The following is a 25544-nucleotide window of genomic DNA, read 5'->3' on the forward strand; positions in this document are numbered from 1 at the left end:
GCGTTGTCTGCGAAGGGCGCTCAGCATCGTCAAGGACTGCTCTCACCCCAACCACAGACTGTTTACCCTCCTACCATACGAGAGGCGCTACAGGTCTCTCCGTTGCCGGACCAGCAGGTCCAGGAACAGCTTCTTCCCTGCGGCTGTTACACTACTCAACAATGTACCTCGGTGACTGCCAATCACCCCCCCGCCCGGACACTCTTCCCACCAGGAAAAAAATACTATGACTGTTTGCACGTAAACAGATTTATTTATTGCTCATATTTATGTCGCTCTTCTAGGGAGATGCTAACTGCATTTTGTTGTCTCTGTACTGTACACTGCACAATGACAAAAAAGTTGAATCTGAATCTGAATCTGAAAATGCTGGAGTAACTCAGCGGGACAGGCAGCAGCTCTGGAGAGAAGGAATGGGTGGCATTTCGGGTCGAGACCCTTCTTCAGACTGATGTCAGGGGAGAAGGAGATACATAGATAATGAAATGTGAGGTTTGAAAACAGGACAAAGGGAATGGTGATCAAAGGAAATGTGGAATAGATCATTGTTAGCTGGGAGAGGGTAACAACAAAGCAAACAGATAAAATGTAGTCGGAGACAGTCAGACTGGTCAGAGAACTGGAAGGGGGAGGGATGGAGTGAGGGAAAGCAAGGGTTACTTGAAGTTAGAGAAGTCAATATTCATACCGCTGGGGTGTAAGCTGCCCAAGTGAAATATGAGGCGCTGTTCCTCCAATTTGTGTTGGGCCTCACTCTGACAATGGAGGAGGCCCAGGACAGAAAGGTCAGTGTGGGAATAGGAGGGGGGGTTAAAGTGTTTAGCAACCGGGAGATCAGGTAGGTTTAGGCCGACTGAGCAGAGGTGTTCAGCGAAAACGATCGGCGAGTCTGCGTTGGTCTCCCCGATATATAGGTCAAATATTGTCTTATATAAAGTCTTAAATTTACCCATTGGATAGGCAGACAGATGATAGATGCAAGGGATATAGTAGTCTATACTAGATTCAATCAGCAGGAAATCAATTATCTCCCTGTCCCATATAGCCAATGTCAGTCTCTTGCAGTAGGATGGCCATGACTAAATGGGCATGGCCTTGTTAATGGGCAATAATCCAGGATATGAAACTGCAGCTACTAAACTACTTATGTTTCAGGAAGGATGGTAGTAAATTGCTTCAATTAAAAAGTATAATTTACCAGACTTCCTTCCAATCCGATATTGGCAGTACAAAACACAACGTTTTATCTATTGTCTATATCCACTAAAGGCTGGAGGAGGTTAGAGCAGGAGGAGGAGGAGGAGGAGGGCAGGGGGTTTGGGTGTCGGTGGCTGTGAGGGGTGGGGGTCGAGAAAGGTGGTATGGTTGGGTGGAGTGGGAAGAAAAATGTGTGATCTGCAGTAGGGAAGGAATGGGTTTTGAGTTGTGGAGGGGACGGAAAAGAAAGGTGTGTGACAAGGGAAGCTGGGAAGATGAGGAGAGGGGTGGGAGAGGTTATTAGAAATTGGAGAATTCAACGTTTATTTTTCTGAGATTGTGACTGTACTTTTTGTTTGTTTTTTTTTGTTTTTTTAATTTATTAGAAGTAAGTACAATACAGTGGTACTTTTTTCAGGTGCCAAATATATGTTAGCATGTTACATTCTATGTACAGCTTCATTTATTTTTTTTTAAAGAGAGAGAGAGAGAGAGAGAGAGAGAGAGATAGAGATAGAGAGAGAGAGAGAGAGAGAGAGAGAGAGAGAGAGAGAGAGAGAGACTAGGTAATAGAGAATAGAAAAACATGTGAAGTATAGTGTGTGAGAAAGAAAAAGAAAAGAGAGTAAGTGAGGAAAAGAAGTAAAAAAGAAGAGAGAGAGAGAAGTGGAAAATAGGAGATAGGAGATGAGTATTTATATTCTTGACCATCTTTCACCCAGTCCTGAAACAGTTTGTTTTTACGATTTTGTTGCACCATATGCTTCCAAGAAGTCAATAAATGGAGACCAACAAATTTGTTTTAATTTGCTATGTTTCAATTTGTCTCTCATTTTGTTCAATCTGCTTTTAAAAAAAAATAATTGCTACCTCAATGACTTTGGTCTGATCTCATCACAGATGTCCCTTCTGTTCTCATTATCACACACACACACACACATTCTCTCACTCTCTCACACTCTATCCAACATAAAACACACTGCTTTCTCACTTTTCCAGTTCTGACAAAGGGCCCTTGACCCGAAATGTTAATTGTTTCCTTCTGCACTGATGCTGCTTGACATGCTGAGTGCTACCAGCATTTTGTTTTTTGTAGAGGTATGGTACGCTGAAGTCAAATCGAAGAAAAAAGAGTAAGAGAATAAAAGAGACAAACAATATTAAAAGCATTAAGCAGAAGAGAACATTGCAATGAATTGTTGTAGGTGTTCCTTGGGAAGTGAATGCTTAGATTTGTGTACAGAATCAGCAAGCATTCTTGATCGGTGACATTTAGAAGAAGCATGCATAGCAGCAGATACACCCACTGGATTTTTTCTAAAGGAGTATAAGATCTGAAAGATTAAAAAATATCAAATTTCGGCACTTGCGTCTAACCATTGTGGTGGCAGCATGATGCAATGCAATGACCAATCACAACAATCAACTTTTATCAGTCATTTGTCATGTAATGGTTAAGTAATCAGTCAGAAATGTGAACTTAGATCCTATTACAGCACTAACAGGAGGGGACACAGTGATGCAGGAGTGGCACAGTGATGCAGGAGTGGCACAGTGACGCAGCATTAGTTCAAGTGTTCAAGTTCAAGTGAGTTTATTGTCATGTGTCCCTGATAAGACAATGAAATTCTTGCTTTGCTTCAGCACACACATAGTAGGCATTTACTACAAAACAGATCAATGTGTCCATATACTATAATATAAATATATACATACATGAATAAATAAAATGATAAAGTGCAAATAACAGATAATTGGTTATTAATAATCAAAGTTTTGGCCGAGCCAGGTTTAATAGCCCGATGGCTGTGGGGAAATAGCTATTTCTGAACCTGGTTGTTGCAGTGGGCAGTGTTTACTACTTTTTGTGGTCTTTTCCTTTCCAGGGCGCTCATGTTGCCGAACCAAGCCACAATGCAACCGGTCAGCATGCTCTCTACTGTGCACCTGTAGAAGTTAGAGAGAGTCCTCCTTGATAAACCGACTCTCCGTAATCTTCTCAGGAAGTAGAGGCGCTGATGTGCTTTCTTGATAATTGCATTAGTGTTCTTGGACCAGGAAAGATCTTCAGAGATGTGCACGCCCAGGAATTTGAAGCTCTTGACCCTTTCAACCATCGACCCGTTGATATAAATGGGACTGTGGGTCCCCATCCTACTCCTTCCAAAGTCCACAATCAGTTCCATGGTTTTGCTGGTGTTGAGGGCCAGGTTATTGTGCTGGCACCATATGGACAGTTGCTCGATCTCTCTTCTGTACTCTGACTCATCCCCATCAGTGATACGTCCCACAATAGTGGTGTCATCAGCGAACTTGATGATGGAGTTCGCACTGTGACCAGCTACGCAGTCATGAGTATAGAGTGAGTACAGCAGGGGGCTGAGCACGCAGCCTTGAGGTGCTCCCGTTGCTGCCACAGCACCAGAGACCCAGGTTCGATCCTGACCATGGGTGTTGTCTGTACAGAGTTTGTACATTCTCCCTGTGACCCTGTGGGTTTTCTCCAGGCGCTCTGGTTTCGTCCCACACTCCAAAGACGTACAGGTTTGTAGATTAATTGGCAAAACATCCATAACCAGACATAAAAACAGCTTTTTTCCACGACCATTATCTCTAGTCAACAGCCAAAAGTCTGTAGCCTCATTGTGTTCTGGTATTTTATTTCATTCTTCACTTGTTTAAATTATAATGTTTTATTTTTAATTGTCTACTGTATATCGTGTTGTTACTTGCGAGCAAAGCACCAAGGTAAATTCCTTGTTTGTATACATACTTGGCTAATAAAATTTATTCAATTAAATTCAATTCAATTCTGTAAATTGTCCCTGGTGTGCAGGATAGTGATAGTGTAAAGGGTACGTGGCGATTAATGGTCAGCTTGGATTCGGTGGGACCAAGGACCTGTTTCTGTGCTGTATCGCTAAAGTCTAAAGTCGAAACTTCAGTAAAGGAATTTGAATTCAGAAAATAACCTGGTCCATTTAGTCTTAGTAAAGGCACCACAAATGCACCGACTCTAAAAGAAACACGCACCTGGTTCACTTGTGCCCTTTTGGGAACGAAATCTGCTGTTCTTGCGACGTTTCGCCTTTACGTGGGTCAAAATCTCCAACAATGTGGTTAATTCTAAACTCTGCTCTGAAATGGACTAGCAAGTTCCTCGAATGTATCCTAAATGCTACATTGAAACAGAGAAAGAATAAAACTGGATGAACAACGTGCACTGAATTTGGACAGAACAAATTTGGTCTCACTAGAAACAATGCCTAAATTGGAGAGCTCTCCCACAGATTAGTCAAGCAACAATTGGATACAGTTAAACTCACAAAGTGCCAGACTCCTTCAACACAATCCCAGGGTATGTCCTGTTCTACCAGCAGAACAGACCAACATCAAGAATGGTGCTACAGTAAAAATGGGATGAAGGAGATAGCCCTGGAAGTCCTCAACACTAATTCTAGACTTCAAAGTTAGACACAAAATGCTGGAGTAACTCAGCGGGACAGGCAGCATCTTTGGAGAGAAGGAATTGGTGACGTTTCCGGTCGAGACCCTTCTTCAGACTGATAACCATATAACAATTACAGCACGGAAACAGGCCATCTCGGCCCTTCTAGTCCGTGCCGAACACTTATTCTCCCCTAGTCCCATCTACCTGCACTCAGACCATAACCCTCCATTCCTTTCCCGTCCATATACCTATCCAATTTATTTTTAAATGATAAAATCGAACCTGCCTCCACCACTTCCACTGGAAGATCATTCCACACAGCTACCACTCTCTGAGTAAAGAAGTTCCCCCTCATGTTACCCCTAAACTTCTGTCCCTTAATTCTTAAATCATGTCCTTTTGTTTGAATCTTCCTTACTCTCAATGGAAAAAGCTGATCCACATCAACTCTGTCTATCCCTCTCATCATTTTAAAGACCTCTATCAGGTCCCCCCTTAACCTTCTGCGCTCCAAAGAATAAAGACCTAACTTGTTCAACCTTTCTCTGTAACTTAGTTGCTGAAACCCATGCAACATTCTAGTAAATCTCCTCTGTACTCTCTCTAATTTGTTGACATCTTTCCTATAATTTGGCGACCAAAATTGTACACCATACTCCAGAATTGGCCTCACCAATGCCTTGTACAATTTTAACATTACATCCCAACTTCTATACTCAATGCTCTGATTTATAAAGGCCAGCATACCAAAAGCTTTCTTTACCACCCTATCTACATGAGATTCCACCTTCAGGGAACTATGCACAGTTATTCCTAGATCCCTCTGTTCAATTGCATTCCACAATTTGCAACCATTTACCATGTATGTCCTATTTTGATTTGTCCTGCCAAGGTGTAGCACCTCACACTTTTCAGCATTAAACTCCATCTGCCATCTTTCAGCCCACTCTTCCAAATGGCCTAAATCTCTCTGTAAACTTTGAAAATCTACTTAATTATCCACAGCACCACTTATCTTAGTATCATCTGCATACTTACTAATCTAATTTACCACATCATCATCCAGATCATTGATGTATATGACAAACAACAGTGGACCCAACACAGATCCTTGAGGCACCCCACTAGTCACTGGCCTCCAACCTGACAAACAGCCATCCACCATTACCCTCTGGTATCTCCCATTCAGCCACTGTTGAATCCATCTTGCTACTCCACCATTTATACCCAACAATTGAATCTTCTTAACCAAACTTCCATGAGGAACCTTGTCAAAGGCCTTACTGAAGTCCATATAGACAACATCCACCGCTTTACCCTCATCAATTTCCCTAGTAACCTCTTCAAAAAATTCAAGAAGATTAGTCAAACATGACCTTCCAGGCACAAATCCATGTTGACTGTTACTAATCATACCCTGTTTATCCAGATGCTTTTATATGTTATCTCTAAGTATCCTTTCCATTAATTTGCCCACCACTGACGTCAAACTAACAGGTCTATAATTGCTAGGTTTACTCTTAGAACCGTTTTTAAACAATGGAACAACATGCGCAGTACGCCAATCCTCCGGCACTATTCCCGTTTCTAATGACATTTGAAATATTTCTGTCATAGCCCCTGCTATTTCTACACTAACTTCCCTCAATGTCCTAGGGAATATTCTGTCAGGACCTGGAGACTTATCCACTTTTATATTTTTCAAAGTGTCCGTACTTCCTCTTCTTTGAATCTCATACTTTCCATAGCTACTCTGCTTGTTTCCCTTACCTCACATAATTCAATATCCTTCTCCTTGGTGAATACCGAAGAAAATAAATTGTTCAATATCTCCCCCATCTCTTTTGGCTCTGCAGATAGCTGTCCACTCAAACTCTCTAATGGACCAATGTTATCCCTTGTTATCCTTTTGCCATTAATATAGCTGTAGGAACCCTTTGGATTTACTTGCCAAAGCAACCTCATATCTTCTTTTAGTTTTTCTAATTCTTTCTTAAGATTCTTTTTACATTCTTTATACTCCTCAAGCACCTCATTTACTCCATGTTGCCTATAATTATTGTAGATCTCTCTCTTTTTCCGAACCGTGTCCAATTTCTCTTGAAAACCATGGCTCTTTCCAATTATTATTATTTCCTTTCAACCGAACAGGGACATAAAGATTCTGTACTCTTAAAATGTCACCTTTAAATGTCCTCCATTTCTCTTCTACATCCTTCCCATAAAACAAAATGTCCCAATTCACTCCTTTTAAATCCTTTCGCATCTCCTCAAAGTTAGCCTTTCTCCAATCAAAAATCTCAACCTTTGGTCCAGTTCTGACCCTCTCCATAATTATATTGAAACTAATGGTATTGTGATCACTGGACCCGAACTGTTCCCCAACGCATACCTCTGCCACCTGTCCCGTCTCATTTCCTAACAGTGGCCCGTTCTCTAGTAGGTACCTCTATGTATTGCTGCAAAAAACTATCCTGCACACATTTTACAAACTCCAAACCATCCAGCCCTTTTACAGAATGTGTTTCCCAGTCTATGTGTGCAAAATTGAAATCTCCCACAATCACTACCTTGTGCTTACTACTAATATCTGCTATTTCCTTACATATTTGCTCTTCCAATTCTCGTTCCCCATTTGGCGGTCTATAATACACCCCTATAAGTGTTGCTACACCTTTCCCATTTCTCAGTTCCACCCAAATAGCCTCCCTAGACGAGCCCTCTAATCTATCCTACCAAAGCACTGCTGTAATATCTTCCCTGACAAACAATGCAACACCTTCACCTCTTGCCCCATACCTCACAACCACGTTTCACTGATCGCCACAACATCATACTTCCAGGTGTTAATCCAGACTCTAAGCTCATCCTCCTTTCTTACAATGCTCCTAGCATTAAAATATACACATTTAAGAAGCCCACCACCTCTTATTCTGTTTATTATCTTTTTCTTCTTTCTCCCCTACATGTTGGGTCTGAGTGCTTCCCCTCTCTGCCTCCTGCCTCACACACTGTCTACTAGCTTTCTCTATTTGAGTCCCTCCCCCCAACCGTTCTAGTTTAAAGTCTTCCCAGTAGCTTTTGCAAATCTTCCCGCCAGGATATTGGTCCCCCTCGGGTTCAAGTGCAACCGGTCCTTTCTGTACAGGTTACACCTTCCCCAAAAGAGGTCCCAATGATCCAGAAACTTGAATCCCTGCCCTATGCACCAGTCCCTCAGCCACGCATTTATCCTCCACCTCATTCCATTCCTACTCTCACTGTCGCGTGGCACAGGCAGTAATCCTGAGATTGTTACTTTTTTGGTCCTTCTCCTTAACTCTCCTCCCAACTCCCTAAATTCTCCTTTCAGGACCTCTTCTCTTTTTCTACCTATGTCATTGGTACCTATGTGTACCATGACCTCGGGCTCCTCTCCCTCCCATTTCAGGATATCTTGGACACGTTCAGACACATCCCAGACCCTGGCACCAGGGAGGCAAACTACCATCCGAGTCTCCTGACTGCGTCCACAGAATCGCCTATCTGACCCCCTAACTATAGAGTCCCCTATTACTATTGACCTCCTCTTCTTTTCCCTACCCTTCTGAGCAACAGGACCGGTCTCTGTGCCGGAGGCCCGGCCGCTGTTGCTACCCCCAGGTAGGCTGTCTCCCCCAACCATACTCAAACATGAGTACTTATTTCCAAGATGTACAGCCACCGGGGTACTCTCTAGTCCCTGCCTCTGCCCCTTGCCCCTACTAACCGTGACCCAGTTGTCTGCCTCCCGTGGTCTTGGAGTGACCACCTTCCTATAACTCCTCTCTATGACCTCCTCACTCTCCCTGACCAGACAGAGGTTATTAAGCTGCTGCTCCAGGTTCCTAATACGGTCCCTTAAGAGCCCCATCTCGACACACCTGGCGCAGTAAACAGTAAACTGCCCTGGCCCTCATTCTCCCCCCTTACCCAGGATACAATACAAAGCAAAGATACTGATACAAAGTGCTGGAAGAAATCAGCAGGGAACTGACTCACAATCAGCTGTTTCCTCTAGTCCGCTTCCACCAATCAGCGGCTTCCTCAAGCCCACTTATTTTGAAATGTGAATAGAACGTTGCAGAGTTGGGTGCTCCTCCCGCTCCTGGGCCTCTGTGAAACAAAGCCCCGCGCTCCGTTTTTAACCTCACCACCCGGACTCCACTCCTCCCACCGCAACCGCTCCTGGGCCTCTGTGAAGTAAGGGGAGGTTACACAAAAATGCTGGAGAAACTCAGCGGGTGCAGCAGCATCTATGGAGCGAAGGAAAGAGGCGACGTTTCGGGCCGAAACCCTTCTTCAGACTGATCGGGGGCGGGGGTGGGTGGGGACAAGACAGGGAAAAGGAGGAGTAGCCAGAAGGCTGGGGGATGGGAGGAGACAGCAGGGGGGCTGAGGAAGGGGAGGAGACAGCAAGGACTAACAAAATTGGGAGAATTCGATGTTCATGCCCCCGGGGTGCAGACTCCCCAAACGGAATATGAGGTGCTGTTCCTCCAATTTCCGGTGCTGCAACACTTTGTCAGGGGAGATGGAGATATATAGATAAGGAAGTGAAAACAGGACAAAGGGAATGGAGATGAATGAAAATGTAGAAATGTAATTCGTTAGCTGGGAGAAGGAAACAACAAAGCAAACCAAGATAAAATGTATTCGGAGACAGTAAGACTGGTCGGAGAACTGGGAAGGGGGAGGGATGGAGAGCGAGGGAAAGCAAAGGTTTCTTGAAGTTGGAGAAGTCAATGCTCATACTGCTGGGGTGTAAGCTACCCAAGTTAAATATGAGGTGCTGTTTGAAGGAGACTTAAGTGTTGTGGCATCAGGTCATGTGCAGCCAAGGTAATCTCTTACGGTCCTCCCACAATACTCTCCAATTGGCTCAATGAAGTTAGCCCCAACAAAACTCAGTAAACCGTGACATTATCTAATACCTCTAATATCTAATTCACTTCATTATGGCTGCTGTATGTGCCATCTACATAAGGTACAACCAGTTAATCATTTGGGAATCTCCAAACCCATGACAAAAACAGAAAATGCTACAAACATTCAGGATGTCAGACAGCAACAGCTGAGGCAGAGTCATTTCGGGTCATTGAATTTTCATCAGAATCTATGCTCATGTTAATGACCCTCATTACCTTTAGACTTGACAATTCGAACATGCACTTAACCTATCTCCCTCCTTCTAGCACCCACTAACTTGAGATAATTTAAAATTGTTCTCCAAACTAGTTTCTCAGTTGGGCAGTGCTTCAATTTTAAAATTCCCACCCTTTTTAAACATCACTCATTGCCCTATTCATCATCATCTCCATGATTTTCTCCATCCCTAAATCTCCCCAATTTGTCATGTTCTTCCAATCATCCCCTGAATTTAATCACCTTACCAGTGGCAACAGTGCCGTCAGCTGACAAAGTCGGCTATTCTCTTCCTAAACGTCTCTCCCTGTTCCCCCTCCATAAAGGTGCTTTTAAAAAACAATGTTTTGATCATCCACCCGAATATCTCTAGCTGTGGGCGGTAGTGCAGTTTTGTAGATCACAATACCTGTGAAATGTAAATGTTCGTCCATGGTAAAAGTGCTCGATAGTCCCATTATTGTTACTGATCAACTCAGGATGATTGAGACAGAGTTCCCACTTGGTGGAGCAGTCGGGTCATACAAGAAGCTCACCAAACTTTGGATGATCACAGTAATAGCTTGTTCCTCAGCCATTTCACATGGAAATTATCCAAAAAGTCACAAAATATACTTTTTCAATTAATTGTAGCAACAGAAACAGTTAGTTTATAGTAAAAAGTACCTTAAATCGACTATATTACAAATGTAAAAAACAGTACGTTATTTTAAAAAGAATATACTGATATTTGCAGGAATTGCTTTAGTTATTAACATAAATATTACAATAATAACAACAATCAAGTTCTTGGTTCCTGAGCACGCAAGTTTCCAAACTACCCTTAGATGGCAGCCTGGCTGAATTGGCAAAACTTGCACCATAGAGTCCAAAGACCTAGAGTGAAACCCACTTTAGCTTTCAGAGCACAATTTAGCAATCGTCCAAAATAAACAAAAGGGTGAAGTACTGGTGAAAACTCTTGACAACTCTGCTTAGATCACATCGGGAAGGATGTAAACTGTTCTAGCCATTACAAGTTGGAGCGCAACATAGCTTTTACCAGAGGGAGAGCTCGGCAACAAGAAGAAACTGCACCCAGTAGCGTTACATACTTTGGAAATGTTTAAGGGGTAATTTGATCTGTTTTCAAGATAATAAAAGGAGCTCAGAGGGAACCGATAACAATATCAAGATAACAAGATAAACTGCTAGATTGATGGGAATGTGCACTGATAATTTATAGCTTTCCAATTGAATGCCAGATGGTAAAGGGGAAATGATAGAGAAGTCCAGAGCCAGGGACAACTGTCTATAATTGTAGGAGATTTAAGATAATTCAACAAGCAGAGGGTGGTAGGTTCATAACTTTCTGCCATAAATATGCCTGAAGAGCTTAGCAAAAAGCAATGAGAGTTCTTTGGAGACGTGGGTAGAATAAATTATAACAAGGAATAAAAGTGCACAATGCCTGGCTGAGCCCAACTCTCACTAATCATGGACAAATCAACAATTCTGAGGAAAATGGAGAAATCTATGTTTTCTTTGCATAGATTTTTGCAGGAGGAAATGCAGATAAGAGGGTTGGTCAACAGATCCTGATGCAGTTGAGCGGTTTGAGACCTGACACACTGACATATAACAGCTGTGCAAGAGTGCAGTGAAATTGTGAAAAGTAGGTTCCAAGGAGCTGCATGGCAGGGAAAGTATGGACAGAAGATGGCATGATTTTGAGTTGAAAGCTGCAAAGAAAGGATATTAAATTTCAGAATCACCTCGTAAACAAATTGGCTGCTGCATATGCACTGGTCTGGATGCGTTCTCTAAGATAATTAAGAATGAGGCTTTAAATATAGTTATCAGTGTCTGGCTTTAGTTTAACCAGCACCATTATATGCAGTATCCAGCCATAATGACGCAGCTAATCAGATATATTTTTCAAAAATGTGCATAGAGTAACAATGAGTTGAACCCACTGGAATCAAATAGAAGCTGGTGGCCATGAGTGAAAATAACATCAAACTTGACACACCATATACTGAGCAGGTCAGGCAGCATCTCTGGAGGACTTGGGTATGTGATGTTTCGGGTCGGGATCCTTCTTCAGACTGAAACCTGACCTGAAAGCCTACCTATTTCTCCAGAGATACTGCCTGGCCTGCTGAGTTACTCCAGCACTTTGTGTCTTTTTTTGTAAACCAACATTTTCAGTTCTTTACATGGATATCAACATAACTCAATGTTGGTTGCATCACAATAATTTGCAGTCTGGCACTCAGAGGTGATAAGCAGGTATCACTGGCTGCAGCTGGAATATGTTGGGGGTCGTAGATTTGCTGAATAAGGATATCTTTGTCAATTAAGCCACCACAATTTCTGAGGCAGTGGGGATTTATATTATTGGTTGTATCTTTGGCAGGAGTAGATGCTACAAAAAGGCAAGTTCTTTCTTTTTATTTTTTATTATAGTGCCCTCCATAATGTTCGGGACAAAGACCAATTATTTATTTATTTGCCTCTGTACTCCACAATTTGAGATTTGTAATAGAAAAAATAATCACATGTGGTTAAAGTGCACATTGTCAAATTTTTAAATAAAGGCCATTTTTATACATTTTGGTTTCACCATGTAGAAATTACAACAGTGTTTATACGTAGTCCCCGCCCCCCATTTCAGGGCACCATAATGTTTGGGACACAGCAATGTCATGTAATTGAAAGTAGTCATGTTTAGTGTTTTCTTGCATAAACTTTGCATGCAATGACTGCTTGAAGTCTGTGATTCATGGACATCACCAGTTGCTGGGTGTTTTCTCTGGTGATGCTCTGCTAGGCCTATATTGCAGCCATCTTTAACTTATGCTGTTTTGGGGGCTAGTCCCCTTCAGTTTTCTCTTCAGCATTTAAAAGGCATGCTCAATTGGGTTCAGATCGAGTGATTGACTTGGCCACTCAAGAATTGACCATTTTTAGCTTTGAAACACTCCTTTGTTGCTTTAGCAGTATGTTTGGAATCGTTGTCTTGCTGTAGAATTAACCGCCGGCCAATGAGTTGATGCATTTGTTTGAACTTGAGCAGATAGGATGCGTCTATACACTTCAGAATTCATTATGTTACTACCATCAGCAGTTGTGTCATCAATAAGGATAAGTGAATCAGTATCTTCTGCAGCCACACATGCCCAGGCCATAACTTCCCCCCACCCCCACTGTGAGGTGGTACACTTGGATCTTGGGAAGCTCCTTCTCTCCTCCATCACTCTGATATGTTAATCTTCATCTCATCTGTCCACAAGACCTTTTTCCAGAACTGTGGTTTCTCTTTTAAGTATTTCTTGGCAAACTGTAACTCGGCCATCCTTTTTTTGCAGCAAACCAGTGGTTAGCATCTTGCAGTGTAGCCTCTGTATTTCTGTTCATGAAGGCTTCTGCGGACAGCGGTCATTGACCAATCCACACCTGACTCCTGAAGAGTGTTTCTGATCTGTTGGACAGGTGTTTTTGTTGTTTTTTCTTTATTATAGAGATAATTCTTCTGTCATCAGCAGTGGAGGTCTTCTTTGGCCTGCTAGTCCCTTTGTGATTAGTAAGCTCACCAGTGCTCTCTTTCTTCTTAATGATGATCTAAACAGTTGATTTTGGTAAGCCCAAGGTTTGGCTGATGTCTCTAACAGTTTTATTCTTGTTTCTCAGTCTCATAGTGGCTTCTTTGACTTTCATTGACACAACTTTGGTCCTCATGTTGATAAACAGCAATTAAAGTTTCCAAAGGTGATGGAAAGACTAGAGGAAAGACTAGGTGCTGAGAACGCTCTTATACCTACATTAAGGTGTTAATTAAACACACCTGAGCAAGTACAAACACCTGTGAAGCCATGTGTCCCAAACATTATGGTGCCCTGAAATGGGGGGACTATGTATAAACACAGCTGTAAATTCTACATGGTGAAACATAAATGTATAAAAATGGCCTTTAATGAAATCTGACAATGTGCACTTTAACCACGTGATTTTTTTAATTACAAATCTCAAATCGTGGAGTACAGAGGCAAATAAATAAATGATCGGTCTTTGTCCCAAACATTATGGAGGGCACTGTAAATCAATATTTGTCTTCCATGGATACAATGTTCTTGATTGGATTATTATTCTACCGTTACTCTTGATCGAACAAATTAAGGGTAAAAACTACTAGTTACCTCTCCATGGTATTTTGGTGGGTCATTTGTAGTGGTCTAACGAGCTCCCTCAATATATGTCTAAGCTCCATTTTTCCCCAGTTGAGAAATTATATTATCTGCGTGGTTAAGTAATTAAAAATTGTATCCTAACATGGAACAATTTCTGCAGGTCTTCTCTTGTTTAAAGGATAACCTTCAGATAAAAAGCAGTAGAAGCTACCATTCGTCTTCTTAACTGGACAATTGAAGGCTGAGGACAGCATTAAGGTTTCTACGAAAAGTTATTTAATCGAACACTGACAAACACGAAGTCCATTGAGAAATGGATCCTCGTAGGAGAGTAGAATGTGATTGTTTGCTGAAAAGAAAAATGTACACACCTGCACGAGAGCAGATTTACTTTAAAGTGTGCAGAAAAAAGTGCTGGAAGGAGCTCAGCGGGTCAGGCAGCATCTGTAGACAGAAATGGACGGACCCCGTTTTGGGTTGGGTCCCTTCTTCAGTCTTCAGTCCAGTTTGAGGAACCAACGCAAAACTGTCTGTGCTTTTCCTTCCACAGATGCTGCCTGGCCGGCTGAGTTCCTCCATCACTTTGGGAATTGCTCACACCTTCTTGTATTCAGGAGTCAAGAGTGTTTTATTGTCATATGTCCTGGATGGGACAATGACATTCTTACTTGCAGCAGCACAACAGAACATGTGAATATGTAAACCTAGTACATAACAGGGGAAGAGAGCAAAATAAATAAAAAGTTCAATAAATAAATCTTTTGTAGTTCAGAGCTCAGAACTTATTTGTTGTTGTGTTTAATAGCCTGCATTTGGCACATATCCCTCAAAACCTGTCCTATACATGTACGTGTCCAAATGTTTTTTAAACATTATGGGGCTGTCTCATTGCTGCGACCTAATCTGCAAATTTAGAAGAGTTTGCCCTCGACTCAACGCATGGTCCTAGGTCCTATGAGGTCACTGTTACTCTCCTTCATGCTCGAGGGAAGTTCCCGTGTACTCGCGGCCTCAGTTTGGTCGAGGAAAATTATTCAGCATGTTGAAAATTTTTCTACGAGTAATTCTTTTTGAACTCGTTGTGCTGTGGGGTGGGGTCGATCCAGCTCGAATTTTTTCAAGCGAATGCCCTCGAGCTTGAAGGTCGAAGACAGTCGATGAAAGGTCGTGTCAGTGGGACAGTCCCTTTACAATTCTACCTGCCTCAACTACCTCCTCCGGCAGTTCGTTCCACACACCTACCATTCTTTGAGTGAAAAAGTTACCTCTCAGGTTCCTATTAAATCTCCCCCTCACCTTAAACTTACGTCCTCTGGTTCTCGACCCCCCTACTCTGGGCGAGAGACTCTATTCGTCTCACCCGATCTATTCATCACATCAGAATCGATTGGGAAACAACAATTTAAACTTTTTTTGCATTATTTTCACTATAAATGACCCAGTTCAAGCACTCTCCTCAATGCAAGTTTCGACATGCATGTGAAAACTGAGCGATTCCACCCACGCAACCTACCAGGTCCATTAATAACCCCGCCTGCCGTTGTTGTCTGCGGTCTGACCACCGCACTCCGCCCCCTCTCCTGTCCTCGCCCCCCGGGCGCTGTTGCAGCGCCTGGACGGGACTGACAGCAGAGCCTCGCGGGCGGGCGGGCGGGCGGATCTGGGCTCATCCCCAGAGCGCGAGGACCCGCCCCCCGCTCACGTTAACGGATCTCTGAATGGGTGACGCGCGCGGGCCGGGAGTATAAAGCGGCGCGCGGCAGCTGGGCTGCAACATCGCCTCTTGCAAACACCCCAGCGCGGCTGCTGCAACATCGCCTCTTGCAAACACCCCAGCGCGGCTGCAACATCGTCTCTTGCAACACCCCGCGCGGCTGCAACATCGCCTCTTGCAAACACCCCAGCGCGGCTGCTGCAACATCGCCTCTTGCAAACACCCCAGCGCGGCTGCAACATCGTCTCTTGCAACATCCCAGCGCGGCTGCACATCTCTCTTGCAACCCCAGCGCGGCTGCAACTTCGCCTCTGCAACATCGCCTCTGCAACACCTCTTGCAAACAGCGCGGCTGCTGCAACATCGCCTCTTGCAAACATCCCAGCGCGGCTGCTGCAACATCGCCTGTTACAAACATCCCAGCGCGGCTGCAACATCGCCTCTTGCAAACACCCCAGCGCGGCTGCAACATCGTCTCTTGCAAACATCCCAGCGCGGTCGCAATAAACAGTGAGCGTCGCGGCGGAGAAACCCAAACCCAGCCCCTTCATGAGTAACCTGTACAACCTGGATTCACGCTGCGTCTCGCCATGCTTCCCCATGTTTGCCCTCGAGCAGGCTAATTTCTACGACGGTGTCAGCGGCGGGGTGTCTTTGACCAAGCCAGACCGGGGAATGTGCGAGGAAAGATCAAACCTGCTCGAGTTGAACCCGGCAGGTGCCATCTACGACGACGAAAGTGCGATTGATTTCAGCCCGTACGTAGTGGAGCCGGTGTCGGGCTCTCAGCTGGAGCTCTACAATGACGACCTGCTGGCAGACCTGTTAGCTAGCACCAACAAAGGGGACAAGGCACAGCCCGAGTATGGGTACCTGTCCCACGTAGCAGCCAGTCCAACGATGAACTCTGTCACTGGGATATCTGCCTCGTCAGGTACCCATTCGGAGAGGGATCCGTTCGCCGCCCAGCTGCGCAGCAGCTACGATCAGAGATTGGACTTATCGAAAGTGGTGGTTAAGGAAGAAAGGGACGAGAACATGGAAACTCCACTGCACTCGCAGATTGCTGCCTGCGCCCAAACCACCGTGCATCTGCCCACTGGGCAACCCACCCCTCCCACCAGCCCGGAGCCCAGCTCGTCAAGCTCTCACGGTCGATCGCTGTCTGCAAAGGAAAAATCCAAGAAGTCCGTAGACCGACAAAGCTCCGAGTACCGACAGAGGAGAGAGAGGAATAATATCGCAGTGAGAAAGAGCCGAGATAAGGCGAAACGGCGTAACGTAGAAATGCAGCAGAAAATGTTGGAACTCAATGCAGAGAACGATCGCTTGCATAAAAAGATTGAACAGTTGTCTCGGGAACTTGCGATTATGAGGAACTTTTTTGAGCAACAACCTAACGCAGCATCTTTCCTCAATGCAAACTCAGACTGCCGGTGACTTTTAAAAGCTTAAACTTTAAGCCTTATACCTCAACCAAAGAATCAATAATGTGTAGCATGTACTGTGAACTTAGAAATGTGTCGATTTCTCTCGTCTTGAGTTCTGAACTGGAACTTGTTGCAGACTGCCTTAAAACGTTGCCACAGCAACAAAGGCTAAACTTTCCGTAAATTATTTTTTATAATTCTTGATTTTTCTATACTTAATCCAACTAGAGTACAATTTATATGCCACGATTATAAACTTTATTTTTCACGTTAGTCAAAACGGTTGTTAGCTGATGGCTGTCGTTAGTTTTGTAACTGTATTTCATTTTTATGAAAAGAATCATTAAATGCGTCAAATGTATTTAGTTTGTGCAGTGTATTTGTTGAATACCTGGGTTGGGCAAAGGAAACAAAAGGTGAATGGAAAATTTTCGGACGACAGGATATCGTGCCTTTTGCTGAGTCACGCTGCGACCGAGAAAGCACGTGAATAGATAACTCCCAGTCCCCAGTTTTTAAACTTGAACACGAAGTTCATTAGAGCACGTGATTACTGGAATGTATTTTTCAGAAGCAACATTTCCATTTCTCATTAGACACCTGATTAGCGCAACTTCACGCTGGAATTACAAATGGGATTAGAATTCCAGAATGGAATCTACACTATAAAGAAATAGTTAAAGGTGTAACTAGGATTATTAATCTTAAAATAACTCGTGACAAAAAATATGCTCTGCATGCAAGCCTAATGCACTGACTGGATGAACACTGCTTGACTGAGGGAAGGCATAATTACACCCAACCTGTAGTTCACTGACATCAATAATTATCTATAGTTTTAACCGGTGTGCGGTTTTCATTATTTTTAGGCAGCGATAATACAAGTACACCAAAGCATCAGGGATGGTCACAATGTTAAAAGCACAACACTTAAAATTGTCCACATTCACATTTCACTAAAATCTTCTGACAATTGCTGAATGTATAAATTCATTACTCATGTTCACTATAAGGTAATTACAAGAGGGAACTGAAGGTGGAAAAACAGCGGAAGTGAACAGCCGACATTTGCCGTGGAGATTTAAAGGTCCAAAATATCGGGAATTATCGCGTTTGCTCACTGAATTTCATCAAAAGTAAGTTAATAATGCCATAATGCCTTACTTTTGATGAAATTCAGCGAGCAAACGCGATAATTCCCGATATTTTGGACCTTTAAATCTCCACGGCAAATGTCGGCTGTTCACTTCCGCTGTTTTTCCACCTTCAGTTCCCTCTTGTAATTACCTTACTTTCTATCTTTTTTTTGCCTGAAAATTTAGGTCGCTGTGCTTCACGGTCACCCCGACTAAGCACAGAAAATTTCAGCTCAAAAATCGGCCGTTTTCCATGTTTTTAACGGGTGTGAAAGTGCGTGTTTCCCCATTCACTAACATGTACCGAAGTGACATATGTCCTCCACTTAAATTTTTCGGTCACGTGAGGGGGGATCTACGCTCATTTGACATTTGGTGAAATCACCCTATATTCAGAACTATATAGCAGATGTTAAATATGTACAAGCTCATCACTTAAGTGCTACCCAATAACACAAGCAGCCCAAGTAAGAACATTTTGTTTTAGATGATACAGGAATGGTTCTTTCATTTTGATACTTCAGCAAAAGCTATAAGTATTCAGAGCTATGTTTTTGTTTTGCAACTAAAAATTAGGTACATTGGGATGAACAGTCCAGAATTAAAACAAAAATTCAGGTATCTTAATGGCTAAAGTAAACTGCTGGAGTTCAGTGTATCAAGCAGCATTTATTGAGGGAAAAGAAATGTCAATATTTTGTGATCCAATGCGAGATCCTGACCCACAATATCGACAATTCCTTTCTCCCCCACAGATGCGGCTTGACTTGCTGAGTCTCCTCCAGTATCTGTAGTCTGTCTCCATGTTACTGTCATAATATGACATTGGTGCAGGAAAGTGAAGATGAACAATAAATAATCAACCAAGATATGACAAGATGTACGTCCCATGTTTGCAGTTATCTGGCCTAATCTTAAAGTCAGTAATTATGCACCTCAGGATGATCCTGTCCATTCTCATTGGAATCCATCAGCATAAGTATCAAATTCCCTTCTCTCTCATCCTTACACCAATGCCTGTGGAAAAATGCGGAGCTGCAGGAAATTAGTGGGTGGGTGGAATCTGGAGAGGGAATGGACAGGTGATGTTTCGGGTCGGAACTCTTTTTCAGACTATTGAGTCTTGACCCGAAATCTCATTCTTTAAGAAACGGGGGTTCCCCTCTTCCATTATAGATGAGGGTCTCCTCGATATCCCGCAGCTTCGCTCTTGCTCCCCCTCCTCCCATTCGTAACAAGGACAGAGTTCTCCTTGTCCTCACCTTGCACCCCATCAGCTGTCGTTTCAGCATATAATCCTCCATTTTCACCACCTCCAATGGGATCCCACTAGTGGCCACATCTTCCCATCTCCACCCTTTTCCGCAGAGACCGTTCCCTGTCCCTTTACCTCCCCCCCTCGACTCCATCCAAAGACCCAAACAGTCTTTCCAGGTGAGGCAGAGGCTCACTTGCACCTCCTCCAACCTCATCTACTGTATCTGCTGTTCCAGGTGTCAACTTCTCTACATCGGCAAGATCAAGCACAGGCTCGGCGAACGTTTCGCTGAACACCTCCGCTCAATCCGTCTTAACCTCCCTGATGTCCCGGTGTCTCAGAACCAACTCCCCCTCCCATTCCCAATCTGACCTTTCTGTCCTGGGCCTCCTCCATTGTCAGAGTAAGGCCCAGCGCAAATTGGAGGAACAGCACCGCATACTTAACTTGGGTAGTTTACACCCCATCAGTATGAACATTGACTTATTTAACTTCAGATAGCCCTTGCTTTCCCTCTGTATCCCCTCCCCCATCCCAGTTCTCCCACTAGTCTTACTGTCTCCGACTACATTCTATCTTTGTCCCGCTCCCTCCCTTGACATCAGTCTGAAGAAGGATCTCGACCTGAAACGACACCCATTCCTTCTCTCCAGAGATGATGCCTGACCTGCTGAGTTACTCCAGCATTTTGTGTCTACCTCCAAAACCTCACCTGTCCATTTCCTTCCACGGATGCATCCTGACCTACTGAGTTCCTCCAGCTCAACATTCCAACATCCACATTTCCTTGTGCATTGTGTTCTATATTCTCACCACCCTTTGTGTAAATGTTTCTAAATTCTCTATTGGATTACTTTATGCCCATTTTAAATAGTCTTCCGTTTTTGATATCACCCACAATGGAAACAATTTATAACCTCTAACAAACCCTGTCATTTTAAAGACCTCAATTAGGTCACTCCTCAGCTTTTCGTAAGAGACAGTAGTCGGTACATCCTGTACTGATATGCACACCCTATTATTTCTGATTTCATAAGAGAACACAGAACAGTACTGCACGAGAAAAGGTCCTTCTACCCATATGTGTTAAACTAATCTCTGCCTGCATGTGATCCATATCCCTGCATACTCCACATATTCATATGCCTATCTAAAAGCTGCTGAAACATAACTATCATATCTGCTTCCACCACCCCTGGCAGTATGTTCTAGGCTTCTACTGTGGGAATCTTGCTCCACATATCATCTTTAAACTTTCTCCCTTTTTGACCTATAGATATTTTCACCCTGGGAAAAAAAGTTCAGACTACACCTTACTTGTGCCCTTCCTAAGTTTATATCTATCAACCTCCAAAACTCCAAAGAAACCTCTGCATATAGTTAATACCATCTAATACTGGTAAACCTCTTCTGCAACATTTCCAAAGCCCCCACATCCAACTAGATTTGCAACTAATATTGCACACCATACTCCAAAATGCATCCTATCCAAAGTGTTATAATTCAATGGTTCAATGGTCCTTTATTGTCACGTGTTCAGAGGTACAGTGAAATTTAATTTACCATACAGTCATACAAAACAAAGCAACAAGATACATAACTACATAAGGATTAAACATAGACTTAAACAGCCGCCACAACAGCGTGTGAGAATCCCCAAGGGACACAGCATAAGCAGAGACCCACAGCCATCAGTTCAATGTCCGGGCCACACACACGCTTCTTCACTGTGATGTGACCAGACTTGTACCGACCACTGTCACTCCCTCTGCAGTCCCTGTCTGCCCGAACACTCAGAAAGCCATCCACACTCGCACTAGACTCCGGGATGTCCTCATGGAGTGATGTCCCCACAAACACTGACATCTACTGCCTTCATGGCACTCCTTCCGAGTCCTCACCAGTGCAGGCAACACATCCATCTTGTTTTCGACAACCTCACATTCCCCACTGTGATGGAAGGGAAATAACATACACCTTCTTTCCTCCTGCGGTCGGGACGATCGAAGCTCCTGCAGTCGGCGGTCGAAGCCCCTGCATCGGGGCGATCGAGGCTTCCGCGATCAGGGCGGTCGAAACTCCTGCGGTTGGAGCTCCCAAAGTTGATCCCTAACAAAGGGACCACCAGCTCCACGATGTTAAGGCCGCAGTGCGGACGGAGATACGATACGGGAAAAGTTGCATCTCCGTGAATGGAAGAGATAAAAAAGTTTCCGCCAACCCCTCCCCACCACATAATACAAAAGCTAAAGATCCACTAAAACATACGAGTAAAAGCAGACTAAAAACAACAAAAGAAGAAAGGGACGAGAGAGGCTGTTGGCGAGGCTGCCATGTACGGCCCCACCCAGCATTATATACTGTGACATGACTTCCTGACTCTGATACCCAATGCTCTGACCTACGAATGCAAGCATACCATGCACCTTCTTTACCACTTGATCTACTTGCATTGCCACTTTCATGGAACTATGGACTTCGATCCCTCGGTACATCAATGCTGTTGGGTCTTGCCATTAACTGCATACTTTTCCCTTACACTTGACCTGCCGAAGTGCAACACTTCACACATGTTTAGAATAAACTCCACCCGATCTGTAACTGATCTATATCCCACTGTATACTTTGACAGCCTTCCTCACTGTCTGTAATCCGAGCAATCTTGGTATCATCTGTAAATTTACGAACCAATCCATCCTGCTGTCTCCTTTAACAGCCTTCTTCATTGTCTGCAACCACCAATTTTAATGTCATCATTGTAAACCTTTCATATCCTTTTTATTATATGGCATTCAGAATTCTGCAAGAATATGGTTGAACAAAGTTTAATAGTTCAAGCAAAACTTCTTTCACTTCTTTCCATCTGAAAAATGCATTTATTTGATGTCTTTGCTAACTACAGGAAGACCCACTTTGAGAAGTCAAATGCAAAGGAAAAGACCCTTGATAGCATTGGTGTACAAAGGGACTTGGGATCCAATATCATAGCTCCCTGAAAGTGGCAACACAAGTTGATAAAAGTAGTAAAGAAGACATGTATAACCTCTAGTCATTGGAAAATTTGTGCTCTGAGAACATTTTTAATTCTCTTCTCCTTGTGGACTTGCATCTTCCAAGTAATGTGATCATACTAACCCTTCAAAAAATGCATTTTCTGACACAAATGTGTCAAAATGTATTGTCCATTCTGTAAGGTCACTGATATATTTCTGTAATTTGCTGTAGTCCTTCTCAGTAGTGAATATCTTTCAAATTTGATATCTTCAAAATTGAGAAATTGAATTTTTGCTTTTAAAAGGCAGAGGTATAAATGTAAATCATGAAATCATAGCCAGGAATCAAGTCAAGAGTATTTAATTGTTATATGTACCAGAATGGAACAATGAAATTATTGCTGTAGCATTACAGGCAATGTCACAACAAATAAATATACAATAATCAATAAGATAATAAATTAATAATCAGTAAAACTAGGTAACCAGACCATAATAGCTACCCTTTTAAAAACATAAAAAAATAAGTGAAGGAGTAGGCCCTTTGAGCCAGAACCACGTTTCAATCTTGATCATGGTTGATCATCTAAAATCAGTACCCCATTCCTGCTTTTTCCCCATATACCTTGATTCCTTTAGCCCTTAGAGCTAAATCTAACTCTCTCTTGAAAACATCGAGTGAATTGGCCTCCACTGCCTTTTGTGGCAGAGAATTCCACAGATTCACAACTCTCTAGGTGAAAAAGTTTTTCCTCATCTCTGTCCTAAAGGGCCTACCCCTTATTCTGAAACTGTGACCCCTGGTTCTGGACTTTCCCAACATTTTTCCAGCATCTAGCCCGTCCAATCCCTTTAAGAATTTTATTGTTTCTATAAGATATCCTCTCATCCTTCTAAATTCCAGTGAATACCCAGTCGACCCATTCTTTCATCATATGTCGGTCCCTCCATCCCGGGAATTAACCTGGTAACCTTTTACTCCCTCTTCTACTTTATCTCCCATTCTTTTTCTCCAGAGATACTGCCTGATCCGCTGAGGTACTCCAGCACTTTGTGTCTATCTGCAATTTGTTACCTGACTACATTCTGAGTGAATACAACTCGTTCACATGTATATTAAGGGGGGTATTAGCAAAGACCTTTTCAAGACCTAAAAATTGTATGTACGATATAATTTTTTGTTGTCTGTCACCCTTTCAAAAATACAATGTCAAGCAATGTTGTCAACTTTGAAATCCATGCTTAATATTCATTATGAAGCTTCAATTCCCATTTTTAATAACCATATAACGATATAACAATTACCATATAACCATATAACCATATAACAATTACAGCACGGAAGCAGGCCATCTCGGCCCTACAAGTCCGTGCCGAACAACTTTTTTTCCCCTTAGTCCCACCTGCCTGCACTCATACCATAACCCTCCATTCCCTTCTCATCCATATGCCTATCCAATTTATTTTTAAATGATACCAATGAACCTGCCTCCACCACTTCCACTGGAAGCTCATTCCACACCGCTACCACTCTCTGAGTAAAGAAGTTCCCCCTCATATTACCCCTAAACTTCTGTCCCTTAATTCTGAAGTCATGTCCTCTTGTTTGAATCTTCCCTATTCTCAAAGGGAAAAGCTTGTCCACATCAACTCTGTCTATCCCTCTCATCATTTTAAGGACCTCTATCAAGTCCCCCCTTAACCTTCTGCGCTCCAGAGAATAAAGACCTAACTTATTCAACCTATCTCTGTAACTTAGTTGTTGAAACCCAGGCAACATTCTAGTAAATCTCCTCTGTACTCTCTCTATTTTGTTGACATCCTTCCTATAATTGGGCGACCAAAATTGTACACCATACTCCAGATTTGGTCTCACCAATGCCTTGTACAATTTTAACATTACATCCCAGCTTCTATACTCAATGCTCTGATTTATAAAGGCTAGCATACCAAAAGCTTTCTTTACCACCCTATCTATATGAGATTCCACCTTCAAGGAACTATGCACGGTTACACCCAGATCCCTCTGTTCAACTGTATTCTTCAATTGCCTACCATTTACCATGTACGTCCTATTTTGATTTGTCCTGCCAAGGTGTAGCAAGCACCTCACATTTATCAGCATTAAACTCCATCTGCCATCTTTCAGCCCATTTTTCCAAATGGCCTAAATCACTCTGTAGACTTTGGAAATCCTCTTCATTATCCACAACACCCCCTATCTTAGTATCATCTGCATACTTACTAATCCAATTTACCACACCTTCATCCAGATCATTGATGTACATGACAAACAACAAAGGACCCAACACAGATCCCTGAGGCACCCCACTAGTCACCTGCCTCCAACCCGATAAACAGCCATCCACCATTACCCTCTGGCTTCTCCCATTCAGCCACTGTTGAATCCATCTTGCTATTCCTGCATTTATACCCAACAGTTGAACCTTCTTAACCAACCTTCCATGAGGAACCTTGTCAAAGGCCTTACTAAAGTCCATATAGACAACATCCACTGCTTTACCCTCGTCAATTTCCCTAGTAACCTCTTCAAAAAATTCAAGAAGATTAGTCAAACATGACCTTCCAGGCACAAATCCATGTTGACTGTTCCTAATCAGACCCTGTTTATCTAGATGCTTATATATATTATCTCTAAGTATCTTTTCCATTAATTTGCCCACCACTGAAGTCAAACTAACAGGTCTATAATTGCTAGGTTTACTCTTAGAACCCTTTTTAAACAATGGAACAACATACGCAGTACGCCATTCCTCGGGGACTATTCCCGTTTCTAATGACATTTGAAATATTTCTGTCATAGCCTCGGCTATTTCTACACTAACTTCCCTCAATGTCCTAGGGAATATCCTGTCAGGACCTGGAGACTTATCCAGTTTTATATTTTGCAAAAGTGTCAGTACTTCTTTTACTTTGAACCTCATAGTATCCATAGCTACTCTACTAGTTTCCCTTACCTCACGTAATTCAATATCCTTCTCCTTGGTGAATACCGAAGAAAAAAAATTGTTC

The 25544-nt window shown here is 42.9% G+C and overlaps 1 protein-coding gene and 1 long non-coding RNA gene across 2 annotated transcripts in view; one reads left to right on the plus strand and one right to left on the minus strand.

Moving 5' to 3' along the window:
- Positions 1-15566, minus strand: part of LOC129696321 (uncharacterized) — a 36066-nt gene extending 20500 nt beyond the window's left edge. Inside the window, exon 1 of the long non-coding RNA XR_008723311.1 lies at positions 15494-15566. This is a non-coding gene — a long non-coding RNA (uncharacterized LOC129696321). The remainder of the gene's footprint in view (positions 1-15493) is intronic.
- A 500-nt stretch (positions 15567-16066) lies between these two features.
- cebpd (CCAAT enhancer binding protein delta) lies at positions 16067-17485 on the plus strand. Its single transcript, XM_055634112.1, has one exon. It carries the CDS (start codon positions 16244-16246, stop codon positions 17132-17134), a length of 891 nt encoding a protein of 296 aa, XP_055490087.1. The 5' UTR covers positions 16067-16243; the 3' UTR covers positions 17135-17485.
- The last annotated feature ends 8059 nt before the right edge of the window (positions 17486-25544 follow it).

Source organism: Leucoraja erinacea, chromosome 4 (genome assembly GCF_028641065.1).
Source record: "Leucoraja erinacea ecotype New England chromosome 4, Leri_hhj_1, whole genome shotgun sequence".
NCBI classification, from domain to species: domain Eukaryota; kingdom Metazoa; phylum Chordata; class Chondrichthyes; order Rajiformes; family Rajidae; genus Leucoraja; species Leucoraja erinaceus.